This window comes from Solea solea, chromosome 1, assembly GCF_958295425.1.
Source record: "Solea solea chromosome 1, fSolSol10.1, whole genome shotgun sequence".
Taxonomy (NCBI): domain Eukaryota; kingdom Metazoa; phylum Chordata; class Actinopteri; order Pleuronectiformes; family Soleidae; genus Solea; species Solea solea.
Window position 1 is genome coordinate 14343645 of NC_081134.1, and position 17695 is coordinate 14361339.

At 39.2% G+C, this 17695-nt stretch overlaps 1 protein-coding gene across 9 annotated transcripts in view; it reads right to left on the reverse strand.

The window, feature by feature from the left end:
• Positions 1-13833: 13833 nt before the first annotated feature.
• LOC131458965 (adhesion G protein-coupled receptor L2-like) overlaps positions 13834-17695 on the reverse strand; it is a 91617-nt gene continuing 87755 nt past the window's right edge. For 4 of the 9 annotated variants that reach the window (XM_058628395.1, XM_058628483.1, XM_058628531.1 and 1 more), the window contains one exon: positions 13834-15035. In XM_058628395.1, the coding sequence (XP_058484378.1) occupies positions 14164-15035 (872 nt within the window). In that variant the 3' untranslated portion in view covers positions 13834-14163. Of the gene's footprint in view, positions 15036-15647; positions 15702-17695 lie in introns of all 9 variants that reach the window. The other 5 variants (XM_058628691.1, XM_058628955.1, XM_058628778.1 and 2 more) reach the window with 4 other exon arrangements.

Genomic DNA, 17695 nt, shown 5'->3' on the forward strand with positions numbered 1-17695 from the left:
GTATGTTGTCCAAAATCACCCAAAAAATCATAGTATAGTATGTCATCCAAAATGAGACAAAAAAGTCAAAGCATAGTATGTCGTCCAAAATGTGACAAAAATGTCATAGTTTAGTATGTCGTCCAAACTCACCCAAAAAAGTCATAGTATAGTATGTCGTCCAAAATGTGACAAAAAAGTCATAGTATAGTATGTCGTCCAAAATGGGACAAAAAAAATAGTATAGTATGTCATCCAAAATCACTCAAAATAGTCATAGTATAGTATGTCGTCCAAAACGAGACAAAAAAGTCATAGTATAGTATGTCGTCCAAAAAGAGACAAAAAAGTCATAGTATAGTATGTCGTCCAAAATTAAACAAAAAAGTCATAGTATAGTATGTCGTCCAAAATGTGACAAAAAAGTCAAAGTATAGTATGTCGTCCAAAATGTCTCAAAATAGTCATAGTATAGTATGTCCTCCAAAACGAGACCAAAAAGTCATAGTATAGTATGTCGTCCAAAATGAGACAAAAAAGTCATAGTATAGTATGTCGTCCAAAATTAAACAAAAAAGTCATAGTATAGTATGTCGTCCAAAATTAAACAAAAAAGTCATAGTATAGTATGTCGTCCAAAATGTGACAAAAAAGTCATAGTATAGTATATCGTACAAAAACACTCAAAATAGTCATAGAATAGTATGTCGTCTAAAATGAGACAAAAAAGTCATAGTATAGTATGTCGTCCAAAATGAGACAAAAAGGTCATAGTATAGTATGTCGTCCAAAATTAAACAAAAAAGTCATAGTATAGTATGTCGTCCAAAATGTGACAAAAAAGTCATAGTATAGTATATCGTACAAAAACACTCAAAATAGTCATAGAATAGTATGTCGTCTAAAATGAGACAAAAAAGTCATAGTATAGTATGTCGTCCAAAATGAGACAAAAAGGTCATAGTATAGTATGTCGTCCAAAATTAAACAAAAAAGTCATAGTATAGTATGTCGTCCAAAATTAAACAAAAAAGTCATAGTATAGTATGTCGTCCAAAATGTTACAAAAAAGTCATAGTATAGTATGTCGTCCAAAATGTGACAAAAAAGTCATAGAATAGTATGTCGTCTAAAATTAGACAAAAAGGTCATAGTATAGTATGTCGTCCAAAATTAAACAAAAAAGTCATAGTATAGTATGTCGTCCAAAATGTTACAAAAAAGTCATAGTATAGTATGTCGTCCAAAATGTGACAAAAAAGTCATAGAATAGTATGTCGTCTAAAATTAGACAAAAAGGTCATAGTATAGTATGTCGTCCAAAATGTTACAAAAAAGTCATAGTATAGTATGTCGTCCAAAATGTGACAAAAAAGTCATAGTATAGTATATCGTACAAAAACACTCAAAATAGTCATAGAATAGTATGTCGTCTAAAATGAGACAAAAAAGTCATAGTATAGTATGTCGTCCAAAATGAGACAAAAAAGTCATAGTATAGTATGTCGTCCAAAATGAGACAAAAAAGTCATAGTATAGTATGTCGTACAAAAACACTCAAAATAATCATAGTATAGTATGTCGTTCAAAATGTGACAAAAAAGTCATAGTATAGTATGTCGTCCAAAATGTAACAAAAAGTCATGGTATAGTATGTCATCCAAAATCACTCAAAGTAGTCATAGTATAGTATGTCGTCCAAAATGAGACAAAAAAGTCATAGTATAGTATGTCGTCCAAAATGAGACAAAAAAGTCATAGTATAGTATGTCGTACAAAAACACTCAAAATAATCATAGAATAGTATGTCGTCCAAAATGAGACAAAAAGGTCATAGTATAGTATGTCGTCCAAAATTAAACAAAAAAGTCATAGTATAGTATGTCGTCCAAAATGAGACAAAAAAGTCATAGTATAGTATATCGTACAAAAACACTCAAAATAGTCATAGAATAGTATGTCGTCCAAAATGAGACAAAAAAGTCATAGTATAGTATGTCGTTCAAAATGAGACAAAAAGTCATAGTATAGTATGTCATCCAAAATGAGACAAAAAAGTCATAGTATAGTATGATGTCCAAAATGAGACAAAAAAGTCATAGTATAGTATATCGTACAAAAACACTCAAAATAGTCATAGAATAGTATGTTGTATTAAATCACTCAAAATAGTGATAGTATAGTATGTCGTCCAAAATGTGACAAAAAAGTCATAGTATAGTATGTCGTCCAAAATGTGACAAAAAAGTCATAGTATAGTATGTCGTCCAAAATGTGACAAAAAAGTCATAGTATAGTATGTTGTATTAAATCACTCAAAATAGTCATAGTATAGTATGTCATCCAAAATCACTCAAAATAGTCATAGTATAGTATGTCGTCCAAAATCACTCAAAATAGTCATAGTATAGTATGTCGTCCAAAACGAGACAAAAAAGTCATAGTATAGTATGTCGTCCAAAACGAGACAAAAAAGTCATAGTATAGTATGTCATCCAAAATCACTCAAAATAGTCATAGTATAGTATGTCATCCAAAATCACTCAAAATAGTCATAGTATAGTATGTCGTCCAAAACGAGACAAAAAAGTCATAGTATAGTATGTCGTCCAAAATGAGACAAAAAAGTCACAGTATAGTATGTCGTCCAAAATGTGACAAAAAAGTCATAGCATAGTATATCGTACAAAAACACTCAAAATAGTCATAGAATAGTATGTCGTCTAAAATGAGACAAAAAGTCATAGAATAGTATGTCGTCTAAAATGAGACAAAAAGTCATAGTATAGTATGTCGTCCAAAATGAGACAAAAAAGTCATAGTATAGTATGTCGTTCAAAATGAGACAAAAAAGTCATAGTATAGTATGTCATCCAAAATGAGACAAAAAAGTCATAGAATAGTATGTCGTTCAAAATGAGACAAAAAAGTCATAGAATAGTATGTCGTTCAAAATGAGACAAAAAAGTCATAGTATAGTATGTCGTTCAAAATGAGACAAAAAAGTCATAGTATAGTATGTCGTTCAAAATGTGACAAAAATGTCTTAGTTTAGTATGTCATCCAAAATTTGACAAAAATGTCTTAGTTTAGTATGTCGTCCAAAAAGTCACAAAAAAGTAATAGTTTAGTACAGCAGGCACGCATGAAATTTCGCCATAGAATTTTCTAGTTCTAAGGTAATCGGTCCTGTAGAGACAGATTATATGTGGTATCATATCCAAGGATGGGTAATGAACTTGTTTTTTTCCATGAAAACTTTTTTTCCAGACACCTACGTTATCGACCTCAACAACTTCAGGAAGCAGCCTGGTTGTATATCCTCTTCATGATGATATGAGATTTTTACAGGATTTCTCTTCTAAGATTTGCAGTTCCTCCAGGAAATGCATTCAGAGCCGATCCCTCATTCCATCCTCTGGAAATAAGCGAAAACACAAACCCTGCCCTCCCCACTTTTTTTCCCACATGCCTTCAAGGTCTCCACCATATCTCACACATCCACCTCCATGTATGAATCCTGTTTAACACAATTCAGCCATGGTCAGGAGATGCTTTTGAAATCAATTCAAATAAGCACGGTCAGAGGAATCAAAGTAAAATGACCGTTGCATTTGCCGACATGGAAGATTGACGTGCAGCATTTGGAGTCTGTGGTTTGAGGGACAGTTTCCTCTTGTGCGTGAGGTGGTCAAAGGCAGCTCTGGCTTCGGGCTTTAGGGGCTTTGTGAGGTTGTTAAAAATGTTCCTGCTCACTTTTCCAGCTGCAGCCTTTTAACGGTGCATTAAACGACAGCTACCCCCCCCCCCCTCAAAAGTCACAGGGGAAAACAAGAAATCCCATTTGAAAATCAAGGGAGGGTCAAGAACAGTCATTTTGCACTTTTTTCCTCTTTTTCTTCCTTTTTTGCAGTTTGGGTGTGCTAATAGAAAGAACAGATATAGCCCATTTTCAAGGTCATTTTACAGGGCAAGAAAATAGTTTCGAACCATCACTTCATTAAGAGCATGTTACACATTGAGTATGTAATTTCTGCCACTTGGGGTCCATCAGTTAAAGCAATAGCATAAGACCTAGTTTGATGACATCTTGAAGAACTGCGGAATCACAAGAGTTTTTTGTTCTGATGGAGCTTCAGCAGCAGAAATGTAGACAAAAAACACCAAATATTTACCTCCTCAGCTGACTTTCATAATGGTTTGCCCCAGAAGATATAGCTGTCACACATGGGTAATATATGTATATATTTATATATGTATATATAAATGTGGTTACGCTTTTGCTATGTGCTTTACAGCAGACACAGCGGTAACTGGAAGTCATGCAGCCAGTGCTGTGTAATACACAGGGTAGTGCTGTTGGAGTATATGTAGGAAAAGGGTGTGCACACTGTCCATGTTTTTGCCAGTTTTGGTGCTCATTAAATTCCAAGTTCTGTGATGCTTCCGTGGTTATTTCACAGTGGCAGAGACAGATCAAGTGTATGATGTCATTAAAAGGCGACCAAAGTGAAACTGTCCCATTACCTTGAAAACTGTGCAATGTTTTGGTTAGTGCAGGTACTCTATATAATATTAATCTTGTAGTTGATAGATATTTTCAATGCAGAAATGTTACATATTATATAATTAAATAGTATCAGTGATACTATGATAGTGTGCTTTTAGATGCATGTTAGATTCCTTCATTTATTGCAAACAGGACATATATGTTGCCTTTGAACAATTAATATTATCCTAATTATGTTTTTTTCTCTGTACTCGGTCATTTGCACTAAATGCTAAAGAGGCATGCACACTCACAGACGCACTGTTCACATGATGATGGTGGTGAGTAAGTATTCTACCTGATTACACAAAGTGAAGATTGGGACTAAGCTGAGCAAACAAAATCATGTGTGTCCCACAGGGATCTATTCTTGGGCCTCTTGTATTCAACATTTATCTTTAACAATAATGACTTTACAGAGATCAAGAGAACAAACATCTTTACATTCACTAAATGAATCAAAAGCAGCAGTGAGCCAGATTTTCCACCTGAACACAGGCAATAATGTGAAAATGGTTTTGGCCATAAATACACATTAAATTGCTCATTTAAAGTCATTACCACTATCTACATAACAAGCAAAAATAGTTGGTGTAGTTATGGACTCAATCAGTGAACTAACACCTTTAAAATTGTTCTGAACAAGCTACAGAAATAATGTTCATGTGTTTATATTTAGCCGCTTGTTGCAACGGTGTTTTCACAGGTCTTAGCAAAACTCAACCAGACAGCTGCAGCTCATGCAGAAAACTGGTGCCAGAGTCCACACCAAGAAAGTGGAGCACATTTATGCTGTTCTTTAAATCACCACACTGCTTCCTGTGTGTCAAAGGAAAGGTTTCAAAATCCTATTACTTGTCTATAAAAAACTAAATGGGCTCAGGCCTAAATACATATCTAGTCTACTCCGGGACTATAAAGCTTCCAGACAGCTCAGGTTGTCTGGAACAGGTTTATTCCATGTTCCCAGAATCTAAACAAAGCAAGACAAGTTTCCCGACTTTTGATTTCATGCTCCCCGCTTGTGGAACAAGCAACCAAGGTTTGCTCAAAACTCTGCATTAAAACCAGGTCTTAAAACACTGTTGACTGTGACAACGTACATTATTAAATGCATATAAACTCTTTCTAATCTTCATCTGTTTATTACCTTGCGTTTGTTTATATTTCATTGTCTTTAACTATCTTTAAGTGTCCTCTTAATATCTTTTTAATGTATCCCCATGCGCCTGTGAAGCACTTTGAATTGCCTTGTTCCTATATGGCGCTATATAAATATGCATTCCATGAAGAATTTCAAATATAGCTTCACGTATTTTTTCACTTGGCAGAGAGCCACGTTGGAAGACATTCATTGCTTCTATAGAATACGAAAGAATATAACTCTCTCTTGCAAGGATATATTCAGTCATTCAGTGATTCATTCATTCATTCATCCATCTTCCACAGCTTTATCCGCCACATGAGTGTGAGTGGGGGGGCACTGGTGCCAATCTCATCCAAGACAGGGTGAAAGGCGGGGTCACATAGAGACAAACCACTATTCACTCTCACACTCACACATACAGTCAATTTAGAGTGTCCAATTTACCTCATGCGCAAATCTGCATGTTTGAACCCGGTTCTTCTTGCTGCTTTAAGGACATATATGAATGTATGCACCCACATTTCTTCATGCGCTTTGTTTATTTACATTTGTTTTACATTATTATTTATTTCCTTCAGTTTTCCAAGTACAAAGAAAATGGGCACACAACCAAGGTCCTGACTGCCTTTATACATGCGCTGAAAAGACCCATTTTGCCCCCGAAATTGAAGGTGTGAGCTCCTGAAATGTATCGTATCATTTTTAAAAGCACTTCCGACACAGAATGTGACCAAGGCAGCGGCAGGTGTTGCGCTGTGCTCTCCTTAGACTGAGGTGTTAAAGATGCATCATGCAGGTGGAGGTGAACAAAACATCTCAGACTGCCTCGAGCTTTTTCATTCTGATCTCTCGCAAAACTGAGAACGCAGAGCCGCGCCATCGCTTTCCATAAAATATCAAGGTTTCTCTCCTGTCAACTTCTGAGCTACTTTTCTCTTCTTACATTGCTTAAATGAATAAAAGAAGAAAAGGAAAAAACACAGAGGCAGATATTTGCTCGGCATTTATTATTTATTTTGCATCATTACAGTTCTCGCGCTTGTCAGAAAACCCTTTAAGTCTGCGAGTGAGTGTCGGCTCTGTACCGTGAGTTCTGATTCACATTCCTAACTTAGAAAAAGAGAAATTCGACAGGGTCCAAACTTTTGCATCATTTCACATCACTTTTCACTTCCCCCTTTTTTTTAAAAAAATAGCACATTTTAGAGGTTCTGGTGAGGGAATAAAAAAATATAAATGCCTCCTGGTTGCTATGACGTGATATTGACCCGTCAGAGAAGCAACCATTTATGTAACCCCAACCCCTCATCTGGTCCACAGTTGGGCCCTTCTCAGGAAAAGATGCCTTGCTCCAGGGTAACACCGGCAGTACGGGTTTAAAACAACTTTCTCAATTCTGATCTCCACCTCTGAGTAAACAAATTCTTTCCAGACCATCAAGACATGTGTAGTGTGGTGTGCAGAGTCTGAAGAAAATCATTTCTAATAAAAGATGACAAAAAAAAAAACCTTTAAAGTTGAGATGGAAAGATATTTCCAAAACATTTTGTTCCTCCATCTTGTTCTTGTGCTTCCATGTGTCTGTGGGTGGTTGTTGAACATGCGTGTCTGTCGTAACCCCTTAAACAAATATTTGGAAATGAGAAATATGAGCCGTTGTTGATGTAGTCTGTAGCAAAGGTCATTAAGTGTCTACAAGAAAGCAACAATAAAACATGTCGCCATGTGTAGCCGCTCAGTGCATCACTGTCTTTCTTTCTTTCTTTCTTTCTTTCTTTCTTTCTTTCTTTCTTTCCTTCCCTCCCTGAACTCATCACTTTGAATTTCAAATCAATGGCCCAGGAAAACCCTGCTTTGGGGCATCTTTTGAATGCAACTTCAAGCATGACATTGATTATGTTAGCTTCATAATTATCTCCACATGCTACTGTACCTCAGAGTTTTCTATTCAGATTAGGTTTGGTTCATCCTTGGTGGTGACTGATCGTAAGTGAATTAGCTGTGAATAAAAGTGTTTGTCAAAGACGTCCTGCTGTTTAATGCCATCATTTTTCCCCCCCCCCAGCCACGCAACAGTGGAAACCGCGACAACAAAAGAACGACCCACGGACACCGCTACTGTCAATCTGCAAAAGTCTGATGCATCACTTTTGCACCAAAATATTCTATAATAGCTTTTTGGCTTTGCGCTTGAAATCTGAATCTTTTTATTTTTACACAGAAAGAGCGGGGCCAGCAGTTCTTCGTTTGATTGTTTTGTCTTCTTCTATCCAATTTTTCTTGCAATAAATTGGAAATGCAAAATAAGTGCAGATGTGTTTGTGTAATGGTCGGGCTTTCATGTAAATAATGGGTATACAGTTTCAGATATATATGGAAAACATCTGCGCGAATGATCTGTAATTATCACTCCGAAATCCCGCTGAATAAAACAAGAACGCCACTCTCTCTTGAAACATTTATGTCGCATGCTTTACATGATTCAACGAGAAGGGGAGGGGAAAAAAAAAAATCCCTTTGTTATTTTTCCGAGAGTTTCTGTCCACACTGTCACTCTGAATTGACATATCAAAAGACTCTTTGAAGTGGGACACACAGTAGACACGGCCATATTTTATGTTCAAAATGTGTTTCTCACATTTTGAAGGGATGTCACACATGCTTTACTGCAGCTTATTCCTGTATTCACTTTTCCTTTTCCTTCCTCACAGTCCGGTTTTTTTTTAAAAATGACACTCATTACTTTTTGACTCTAACGACCAAAAAAAAAAACAAATAGTGAGTTGTGAGAGCAATTGCTTCAATGTGGGAAAATTCCTCTCTAGAGCTTTTGACTAATGACGTTCATATGTTGTATTTGTGTCTCTCTTTTTTTAACTGAGGCAACCCAACAAAAACACAGGCCAGTGTTGGGTGTTTGCTGTATAACGGGCGTGACATTGTACCTTGGACCAATTCTGAGGTCACCGCTGGTGTTTCCTGTGAGCTATGACAGTTTTACCACTTCAGGGCTCAGACGTGGATTGTTTCTGACACATTAGGCAGCTGCTGCTCTCCATCTCTCTCTCTCTCTCTCCTCTTACTCTATATCTCAAACTCTGGCTGTGTCTGTTCTTTCATTTTCACACACATACACGTTTGTGCAGCATTCGAAGTGAGGACCTTCAACCTAAACTCAAGTCTAACCTTACCCCTAAAACCTTCTTAATCCCCCAAAATCCCTTTAAAGATGTGAGGACCAGACAAAATGTCTTCACTTTCCCAAAATGTCCTCACATGGTTTATACGTCTTGTTTGGTCCTCCCAAAGCAACAAATACAAGAACACACACACACACACACACAGACAGACAGACAGACAGACAACAAATGTTATCATGCCTGTGTCAGCCACACTCAGAAGACTCTTGAGCATATTTTAAGCCTAAAGTCTTAATCTGTCATAATAGGCTTCCCGTGGATGTCAAAGTAGGAGCCCATATTTCTTTCCGAAAAGAGCGAGTTGTGGTTATAGTAGCACGCACTGAAACAAACTAGAACTGTTGTGAGGCTAAAATTGAAATGAATAAAAAAAGCAAATGCATCACAGCGCAATTAAAATACTGACAATAAAAATGGCTAATTTTAACAACACAGCGGGGGGGGCCTCATGACAACAATTTGTGGTCGCTATATTTGTATGCACAGGTTTTCGCTAAAACAACGCTCGCACATTTAAATCCACCCCGTAACACGGCACATGAGGAGTCTATCTGTTCTGTTCTCCAGCTACAAAAATGTGACAGAGCCTGATTTCTTTTTGTCTCGCTGTTTCTTCTGGCTGGAATCCCCCCGTCTTTACCCCGAGCTTTGAATGCCGAGTTGGCCAAGGCAGAGCAGTGTTGTTCGGCGGGACGGTGGCAGCAGCAGAGCAATTCAGATGTTCTTTATCTTCCCGCTGCAGAGTGAAATGTAAAGGAATGTAAGCTGTACATTCACAGAGGCCCTGAGGAAATATAATACTTCTTCTGCATTGTGGTTGTGCTAATGTAATTATGTATAGTTCCTGCACTGGCTAAAGAAAAGATTACTATCTGAGAATACAAACATTGTCTGTACACCGGCTCATTTTAATAATCATATTATATATTTTGTTAGGAAGACCTCGCAGAGCAGGTCAAAAGGCTGATTCTGTAGACGTAATGTGCATTCAGTTTGAAATATAGTGAGTTATGATGAGGATATGCAAGTGCACACATTTATACAATGTAGGCTACATTCACTGTAGCGCGCACACACACACACACCGCTTTTGGCTGAGGCGCTGTGCTCTGATTTTGAATGCAGCATCTTGTTTGATGTCTTTTTGATGATGGACATGAAATAATGTCCAACTCACCAGAGGCTGCAACATCAAACGGATTCATTTGAAAACACGGTAATGTCTTCTCGGACTGAGCCTTATTGGGCGTCTCATTCGCCACTGCCCCCTGGAAGCTGGGAGCTTTGACTGGTAACAGATAAAAGATGAGTTGATAATGGCGACTCAAACACTGCATGGTTAATTCGCTGCGTCGTAGCGTAATTAGATAATCACAGATGGCCGAGGTCACTGTGGTTTTTTTTTGAAGGGGATAAAAGGCTGTAACTGACTACAGGATGGATAAGGAGAGCAATGGGTTATGCTGATCCGTGTGTCAGGACCCTCCCAGGTTTGTTGAGGTAAAAAGGATCTGACCATCCTCGGTATACACTGTTCAATTTCAGAATTCAATGTTCTTCTATAGATCATCGGCTGACGGAGCTAATACAGAGCACAGGTGACTCTGTGATAATGAACCAATATATATGCATCATGCAAAACCGATCCTTATGCTTGAGGAAGAACGCTCAGCTTACTCATTCATCACAATTTTGTCTGTTATGAAAATGCAGATGTAGTGACATCACACTTGCCCCTGAAGCTTTAGCTCATGTAAAGTTTGTTTCCAGCCACCGTGTTGACTTTGTAGTGTTTTGTAACAAGGAAGCGTTCACGGACAATGCCAGCTCGTTCCCGATGACCGTGAATGGGTCATCGACTTTGCGTTCGATTTAATTTACAACTGAATGGAAGCCAAGTTTCCACATAATTTACACACTGATTTGGTGTCTCTCAGGGCTTTTTGGATCCTGCTGTGTAAACGGAGAGGCTGATGTTCAAACAACAAGGCAGGGAGCCATGCTGGACTCGGAGCTTTGCCTTGGCCTCCTCGACTGTCTCTTGACAGCAAGCTGGCGCCCAGCTCAAACTAATAAAGTGCACCACCCGGATCATACGGTGACTGCACGTAGTGTCTGTGTGGTCAGTTGGAGCCAAATACTCCTAGAAAGCCACGGATGAAAGGTGCGCTGAAGACAAAATCTGCTAAATCCATGATGTGAGTCTCCTTCACTCTGTCTCCTTTTCGGATGATGTGCCACAGCTCAGCCCTTATGACTTGGACACAGAGACTGATCAGGAACGATTATGGCCCACCATGTTAAACCTGCAATAAATTGCTCTCATAAAGTTTGCGTACAGCAGAGGTTAAAAGATAAGGCCGGTGACATTCCATTTTTTAATCCAATAAAAAGAACAAAACCTCTGCAGTGCTTCTATAACAAGGATGAATTATTAAAAGTGAAAAGTGCAAAGACTGCACAGAGGCTTTCAAACGTTCATGTTAACAAACCTACTTTTGGATCTCCATAATTTAAACAATTGCAAATTTGTCAGAAATTGACACTTAAATACAACATGAGCGGTGAATATTTCTCCATCCTCCATTTTGGGGCCCAATCTGGTAGAAGCTGTATGCCAAAAATGAGTTTTAAGGCGTTTGTTGTTGTTTGTTGTCATTTGTTGAAAAGTCATATTTTATCAGATTAAACTTTCTCCCAACACTTGGAAAACATCAGACACAGTAATATCAAATTATCATACGAGTATGATCATCCATACATGGGAACCCAAGTGCATAAATGCCAGAAAATATTGAAGAATGTACCATCATCACTCTTCTTGCCTTATGTTGTCTGACCACCTGTCCATAAAACAAAGACTTCACTATGAAATAAAGCAAATATTCACATGTTGGTACCAGAAAATCATTCAGTTTGTTGCTTAAAAAAAACCCCAACAACTTCAAAGAGGATTAACAAATAAATCTCTCTGTCATCTATAAATCTGTCACAGTGTAGCGTGGACCACTTCAGTCCAGCCTTTTTGTCCCAGGTCCCAGATTCATCCAGTCACGACTAAGCAGTAATGAATCAGTTCTTTTTTGGTTGACGTCAGACACAAATGTACACATGCTTTTAAATAATCCACAGATGTAATGGACTCGGTGTAAATACTTAACTATCTGTTTCAGTCATTGAAGATCTTCTTACGTAAATATATTAGAGAAAGTGTTCAGAGGATGAGACACAGATGTGTTACATGAATCGTCTGTGCAGAATATGTGACTTTATTACCGAGCTATTGTCTGCACAGCTCACCCAAAAGCTGAGATGACAGTAACTCACGGAACTATTTGATTGTGATGCAAAAACCTTCCAAAACGGTTGTGCAGCTGAGTATAACTGTGTGTGATCATGATTACTTGGTTTTAAAAAGGGAGTATTTCAGAAATCCCACTGCTGGAAATCCTCACAAGCACAACAAACGCATAATAAGCTTAAAATAGCAACTGACAAATGTACTATTTCAGTAAACCTTACTGAAATGTGCTTTTTTTATTCAAATGGAAATATACAGTATATATAAGGCTGAGAAGATCAGGTAGCGAGGGATAGGCTAACACAAAAAGAATCCCTTATCCATTATTTGTCATTTAAAGGAATACTTCACCGATTTGCATTTAGCTTTGTATTACTAGAATAAAGGTAGTATTTTTGAAAAATTGTGCTTCCCAACCTCAGTTTCCCCTGAGTTGAGAAATATCTTCATTCTTCTCAAAAAATACTACCCCTATTCTAGTAATACAAAGCTAAATGCAAATCAGTGAAGTATTCCTTTAATTTACAAGTATTGATCAGAGAGATTTTTACACTGGCCCTGAAGGTCAACACACTAGATTTCTCAAAACAAAACATTTGATAAAACAGGACATTTCACTGAAAAGGGTGTTTCTAGGGTTTGTTTCCACAAGTCTGTGAAATGCTGTCGTGTTTAATGAAATATTTTCTATAACGTTGTAGCGCAACGACCTTCAGGGCCACCGTAGATTGGAACGCAAAGCGAAAAGTAAACCAGACGTCCCCATACAAGAAAAAATTCACATTTATTTGATATCAAACAGGAGTCGATTTAAATATCAGCTGATGATGGGCTCTTACAAAAGAAATAAAATGAACCTAATCAGTGCTGCAACATTTCCACACTTTTCCAACCACATTCTTTTTTTTCTCTCCCCCCCGCCCCCCCCACCATTTTGTTTTCTGAATAGTTCAGTTAATAAATTACTTCATGTCAAAGGACTAAACATGTCTGCAAACACTGCTGTGTCGCATTGACACAAACATAAGCCTTTAAAATCGGACAATTTCTTTCAAGTCAAATAAATTACACGAGAATCCAATTCACTCCGAATCTGTGCGTGGCCCGGTGTTAACAAATATACTATACTGGAAAAAAACAAACAAAAAAACCTCATCATGAAAGCAAAAGCACTTCACAAGCATAGACTTGAGCATGATTTCATATGGACTGATATTTCTTCAAAAATGATTTGTTTTCATATGCAAATATACTACAACGAGTCAAGTGTGAGAGGAAAAAAAAAGCACATTTCCACCATTTTGATTAATCTTGTCTGAAGAATCTTATTAACATTGAAAGGGTATAACTACTGAATGGTTGCTGTTTCTGTTTTTTTTTGTTTTGTTTTGTTTTTTTTTTCCTTTTTACACTAGTGGTACAGCAAAATATATTTTCTTTAGCTGTTACTTTGACAACAGTTAAATGTGCAATAGAGAAAATATAAGGCCTGAGTCTGAGTTAGTGGTTTTCTTAACTTTACAGTCCTGACTGTGAAATGGAGCCACACTAGTTCTAGTTCTGTACTTTATGACTAAAAAGACCCTGGTTTACAAAGTCCCCCCGGAATATTGTCAGGAGTTTCATAGTTCTTTGTTTGGAGTTTGTGTTTTTTTTTTTTTTGTTTTTTTTTGAATCCCTTATTCTTCAACTCTTCTTTCAGAACAACAGAAATGAGACAAACTTATCTGCGACAGAGCGGAGCGTGTTATTCTCTGCACCTCTTTTAGTCCAACAGCAGAGCTTTCACAGTCCACATTTGTCTGGCATCGGACGGACGTGTTTCGTGTGTTAATGAGATCTGTGTGCAAAAGTCATTTATTCATTCCTTTTTCCAACATTTCACTTCCTGTTCTGACAGGAAGCGCATGCCGAGTGTGGAGCCAGACTTGCCGGCTCAACCAAAAGTCCCCATCTGTTAAAACCTGTGCAAACAAAGATGACTGGCTCAGAGGCTGGTAATGAGCTGCATTTGTCCGTCAGTGGGAGCCTCTCCCTCCTGTGCGCAGTCTTCATTGTTGGGTGAGATGATGCACCCGTCGCTGGTGCCTCGGTTTATGTGGTAGTAGGACAGCGGCTGTGGTGCATCACCAAGCTCAGGCATGCTTTTATGATAAGCCTCCTCGCTCTCACTTTGAGGTGAGAGGGAGAGTTCTTCTTCCTCCTCCTCCTCCTCCTCCTCAGGGGGGTATGGGGAAGCTGAAGGCGAGGGTGAGTCTCTCAAGTTTGGCATGCTGGTGTAAAGGGAGTCTCTATTATTGTTGGGTGAATGGGAACCCATGTCCTCCACTGCGGTAACAGTCTCAGAGCCATGGCCGCCTTGCCCCTCCACACGCCTGGGGACCTTCTGATTGCTGTAAAGCAGGGAGTGAGTCCTCTGGGGCAGGAGTGGGGCCTCCAGCACCTCCTTGTGGTGGGGGTGCAAGAGCAGCTCCATCGTGGTCTGGCCTCCTCTTCCACTTCCTCTCTGGGGGGACGAGGCCTCGGCGTGATCCGCCACGATGGCGTCGTCCTCGCTGCCACTCCCGCCCCCGCCTCGGTCCACTGTCACCCTGGTCTGGGGAGGCAAGGCTCTATCTCTCTGAGCTTCACGACTTTTGGGGGCCCCGCGGGGCCTGAGGTTGTTGTGGACAATCTCCGATATGATCATCTTCTCAAACGCAGCATCGTCCAGGCTGAGGCCCCCAAGGTCACCTGCAGCTCGAACACCCACAGCCTCATAGTCGTCGTCTCGCAGGGAGTAGCTGTTGTTGAAATTGCCATTGAGGGGGAGGGTGTCCATAGCACTGATGTCCCTGCTGTTGCTCAGAGAGTGCTGTCCTGCAAAGAAAGGCAGGTGGACCATGTGAGATACGTATATATACATTATTATTTTTTTTTCTGGCATTTTGATCCAACAAACCACTACACCATCCACATAAACATATGCGATACTGCTCAGGACACTTTCCCCCCTTATGCTCTTTAATCTTGATTTAAATTTTTTTTTTTTTTACAGAAGCCAAAATCAAAAGCAAGAACCCAATTAACTCCCCAACATGTCCATCCTCATTATAACTCAGTATATCCATGCGGACAATCTAAGAAATGATCCTGAACAATATTGGAGGAATGACGGCAAGCGATGAGACAACACATCAAGAATATACAGTAGCGACACGGAGACCGGGGGACAACACAGAAGCACACAAAAAAGCAACAGATGGGATGAGAGCAAAATAAATAAATGAATAAATAAATCACTGCAAATCTGACGAGGAAGTGTTGTGACATTGGCGATGAATAAAACATTCCACCTGTTTAAAAGGAAGGCAAGACAAGAGAGCAATGTTGAAAACAGACGGGCAGCCGCCACTCTGCAATGGGGCCCCCCACAAGCACAGCAACAAGCCCCCACACACCACAACAGACAGGCACGGTGCAATGACTCACTTTGCCACCACTCACATCAAGTGTGCCTGCTCAGGCTATCTGGCCTAAGAACAGCTGATGTGCAAAAAAAGTCAAACAGATGCGTTCTTTCAATAGAAGCAGAAACAACAAAATCACTGAAATAAGACAAAAGTGGAAGCTCATAACATCCAGCCTGGATTCAGTCGATCCGTCGCCGATTGTGTCCTTGCAATTAACTATAATTTAGCCCCTGGGATGTTTTGCACAAATTGTTCAAGGTGGATGGAGAATGACAGCAAAATGATGTGTTTAACAGTTTGAGAGAGCGAAAGGACAAATCAAGGACGACTGAATCCTGGACTGAGCAGGTGAAAGGGTTTAGCAGCAAGCACAGTTTTTTAAAGTCTTCAGTAAAAGAAGGAACGTTTCCTCATGACATTATTTCCTTTCTGAAAGACTGAATGGCTTTTTTTTTTTTTGAAGTGCACATCTGTCAGTATTATGTGAAGAAAATAAACACACAAACACACACACACTGAAGTCATTTTGCGCAGCTCTATGACTAAGCTCAAGTAGCAGGATGCAAGTGAAGGGGCTAGTTATCCGAGCTAGTGATTTACTGTGTTCTCTGTGAGGGTATAAGTGAGAGGGCTGACATTTTGAGAGGATGTCGTCAGTCGGTCTTTACACACGGAATAGGGGGACTCTGGAGTTGAACGCTTCAAACCAATGTGGCAGAAAATGGGTGATAGCAACTGAGAGAAAAAAAAAAAAAAAAACTCTGAAAACAACATCAAAGGCTTTTCTAAAAAGAGGGAAAGGCAAAGGGCAAAAGAAAGTGGGGGTGGGATTATTAGACACTTCTCTGAGAAGACCGTTCTTTTTCCGAATTTGCATTTGTTTATACACAGGCGGGCAATTTTTTTTCTCTCTCTTCTGTTTTGCAGACAGGTATTGTCTACAGGGAGAGCGGGAAATGATGTGAACGGAATTCGACTGGACACAGCGACAGCTGCACGCCGGGAAGTGTTCCAGCCGAGATTCATCCAAGATGTTCTCCTTACAGATTTTACTGCATCGGGTGAACATCTGCAGAGTATTACTTAGTATTAATACACTTATAATAGAAGACACCCACATCCTTTGCAGGGAGCTAAATGTAATGACTATAGCAGAGGACATTTTCAAAGAGCTTATGTTAAAGTTGACAGTCTCTCGGCACATATTTCATACTTGGTTGGTGATCTTCACACCAGGTTTTGACATTTGTGTGTCACACTGGTGCCTGTGCTGAACAAACCCATTTTTCCATATGTTAAATCCTTGAATTCTTCCCGTCACTGCTTCTTGATCTTCTGCTAAATAAGAGTCGGCAGCATTCTGTGTGTTGCTCCTGTGTTTAAACAGGTAATCAGCACGGCAGGTTCAGGGGTTTTTTTTTTCTGCAGGGGAATTTACGCTGACATTTCAGAATTAGCGGCTAATTAAATATCTCCACTAGTTATGTATCTCCTGTGCTCAAAATGTTAACATGCAATTATTCTGCAATGATTAAGCCGGTAAACATTTTTAGGGCTATAAAGCACAAGCTGTCGGCACACACTCCAACTTCTCCGTCTGGCTCGGCTGCTGCTTAGCTCACAAAGAGGGAAAAGAAAATGTCTTTGATTTTTCCGTGCAGACATTGTTTGGTCCCGACCCTCCTTCATTATCTCGGAGTGTAAAGTGCTCTCATTGTGCCACAGGCGAGCTCGTGGCACAAGTTGAGACCGCGATGACTGAACCAGGTTCAAGCTGAACGTTCCTGCAAATCCTTTCCGTGCACACTTTGGCCATTCTGCTGTTTTTGTATATTCCCTTTTATCATCATAAGCTTGTGAATATCTGAGGGCTATGACTCTGCCCGCATTGCGTCATGTGGTTCTGTTTTTTTCCCTCTCTCTCTCTCTCTCTCTTTCTTTCGTAAATTGGGTTTCTTTTGCTCTGCCAGAGAGGAACTAGGTCACCATAAACACTGCCGTGATTTAAATCAAGCTTGGCCAGATTTGAAGTAAACTCTGCGAAATTCTGAAGATTTCAACATGTGT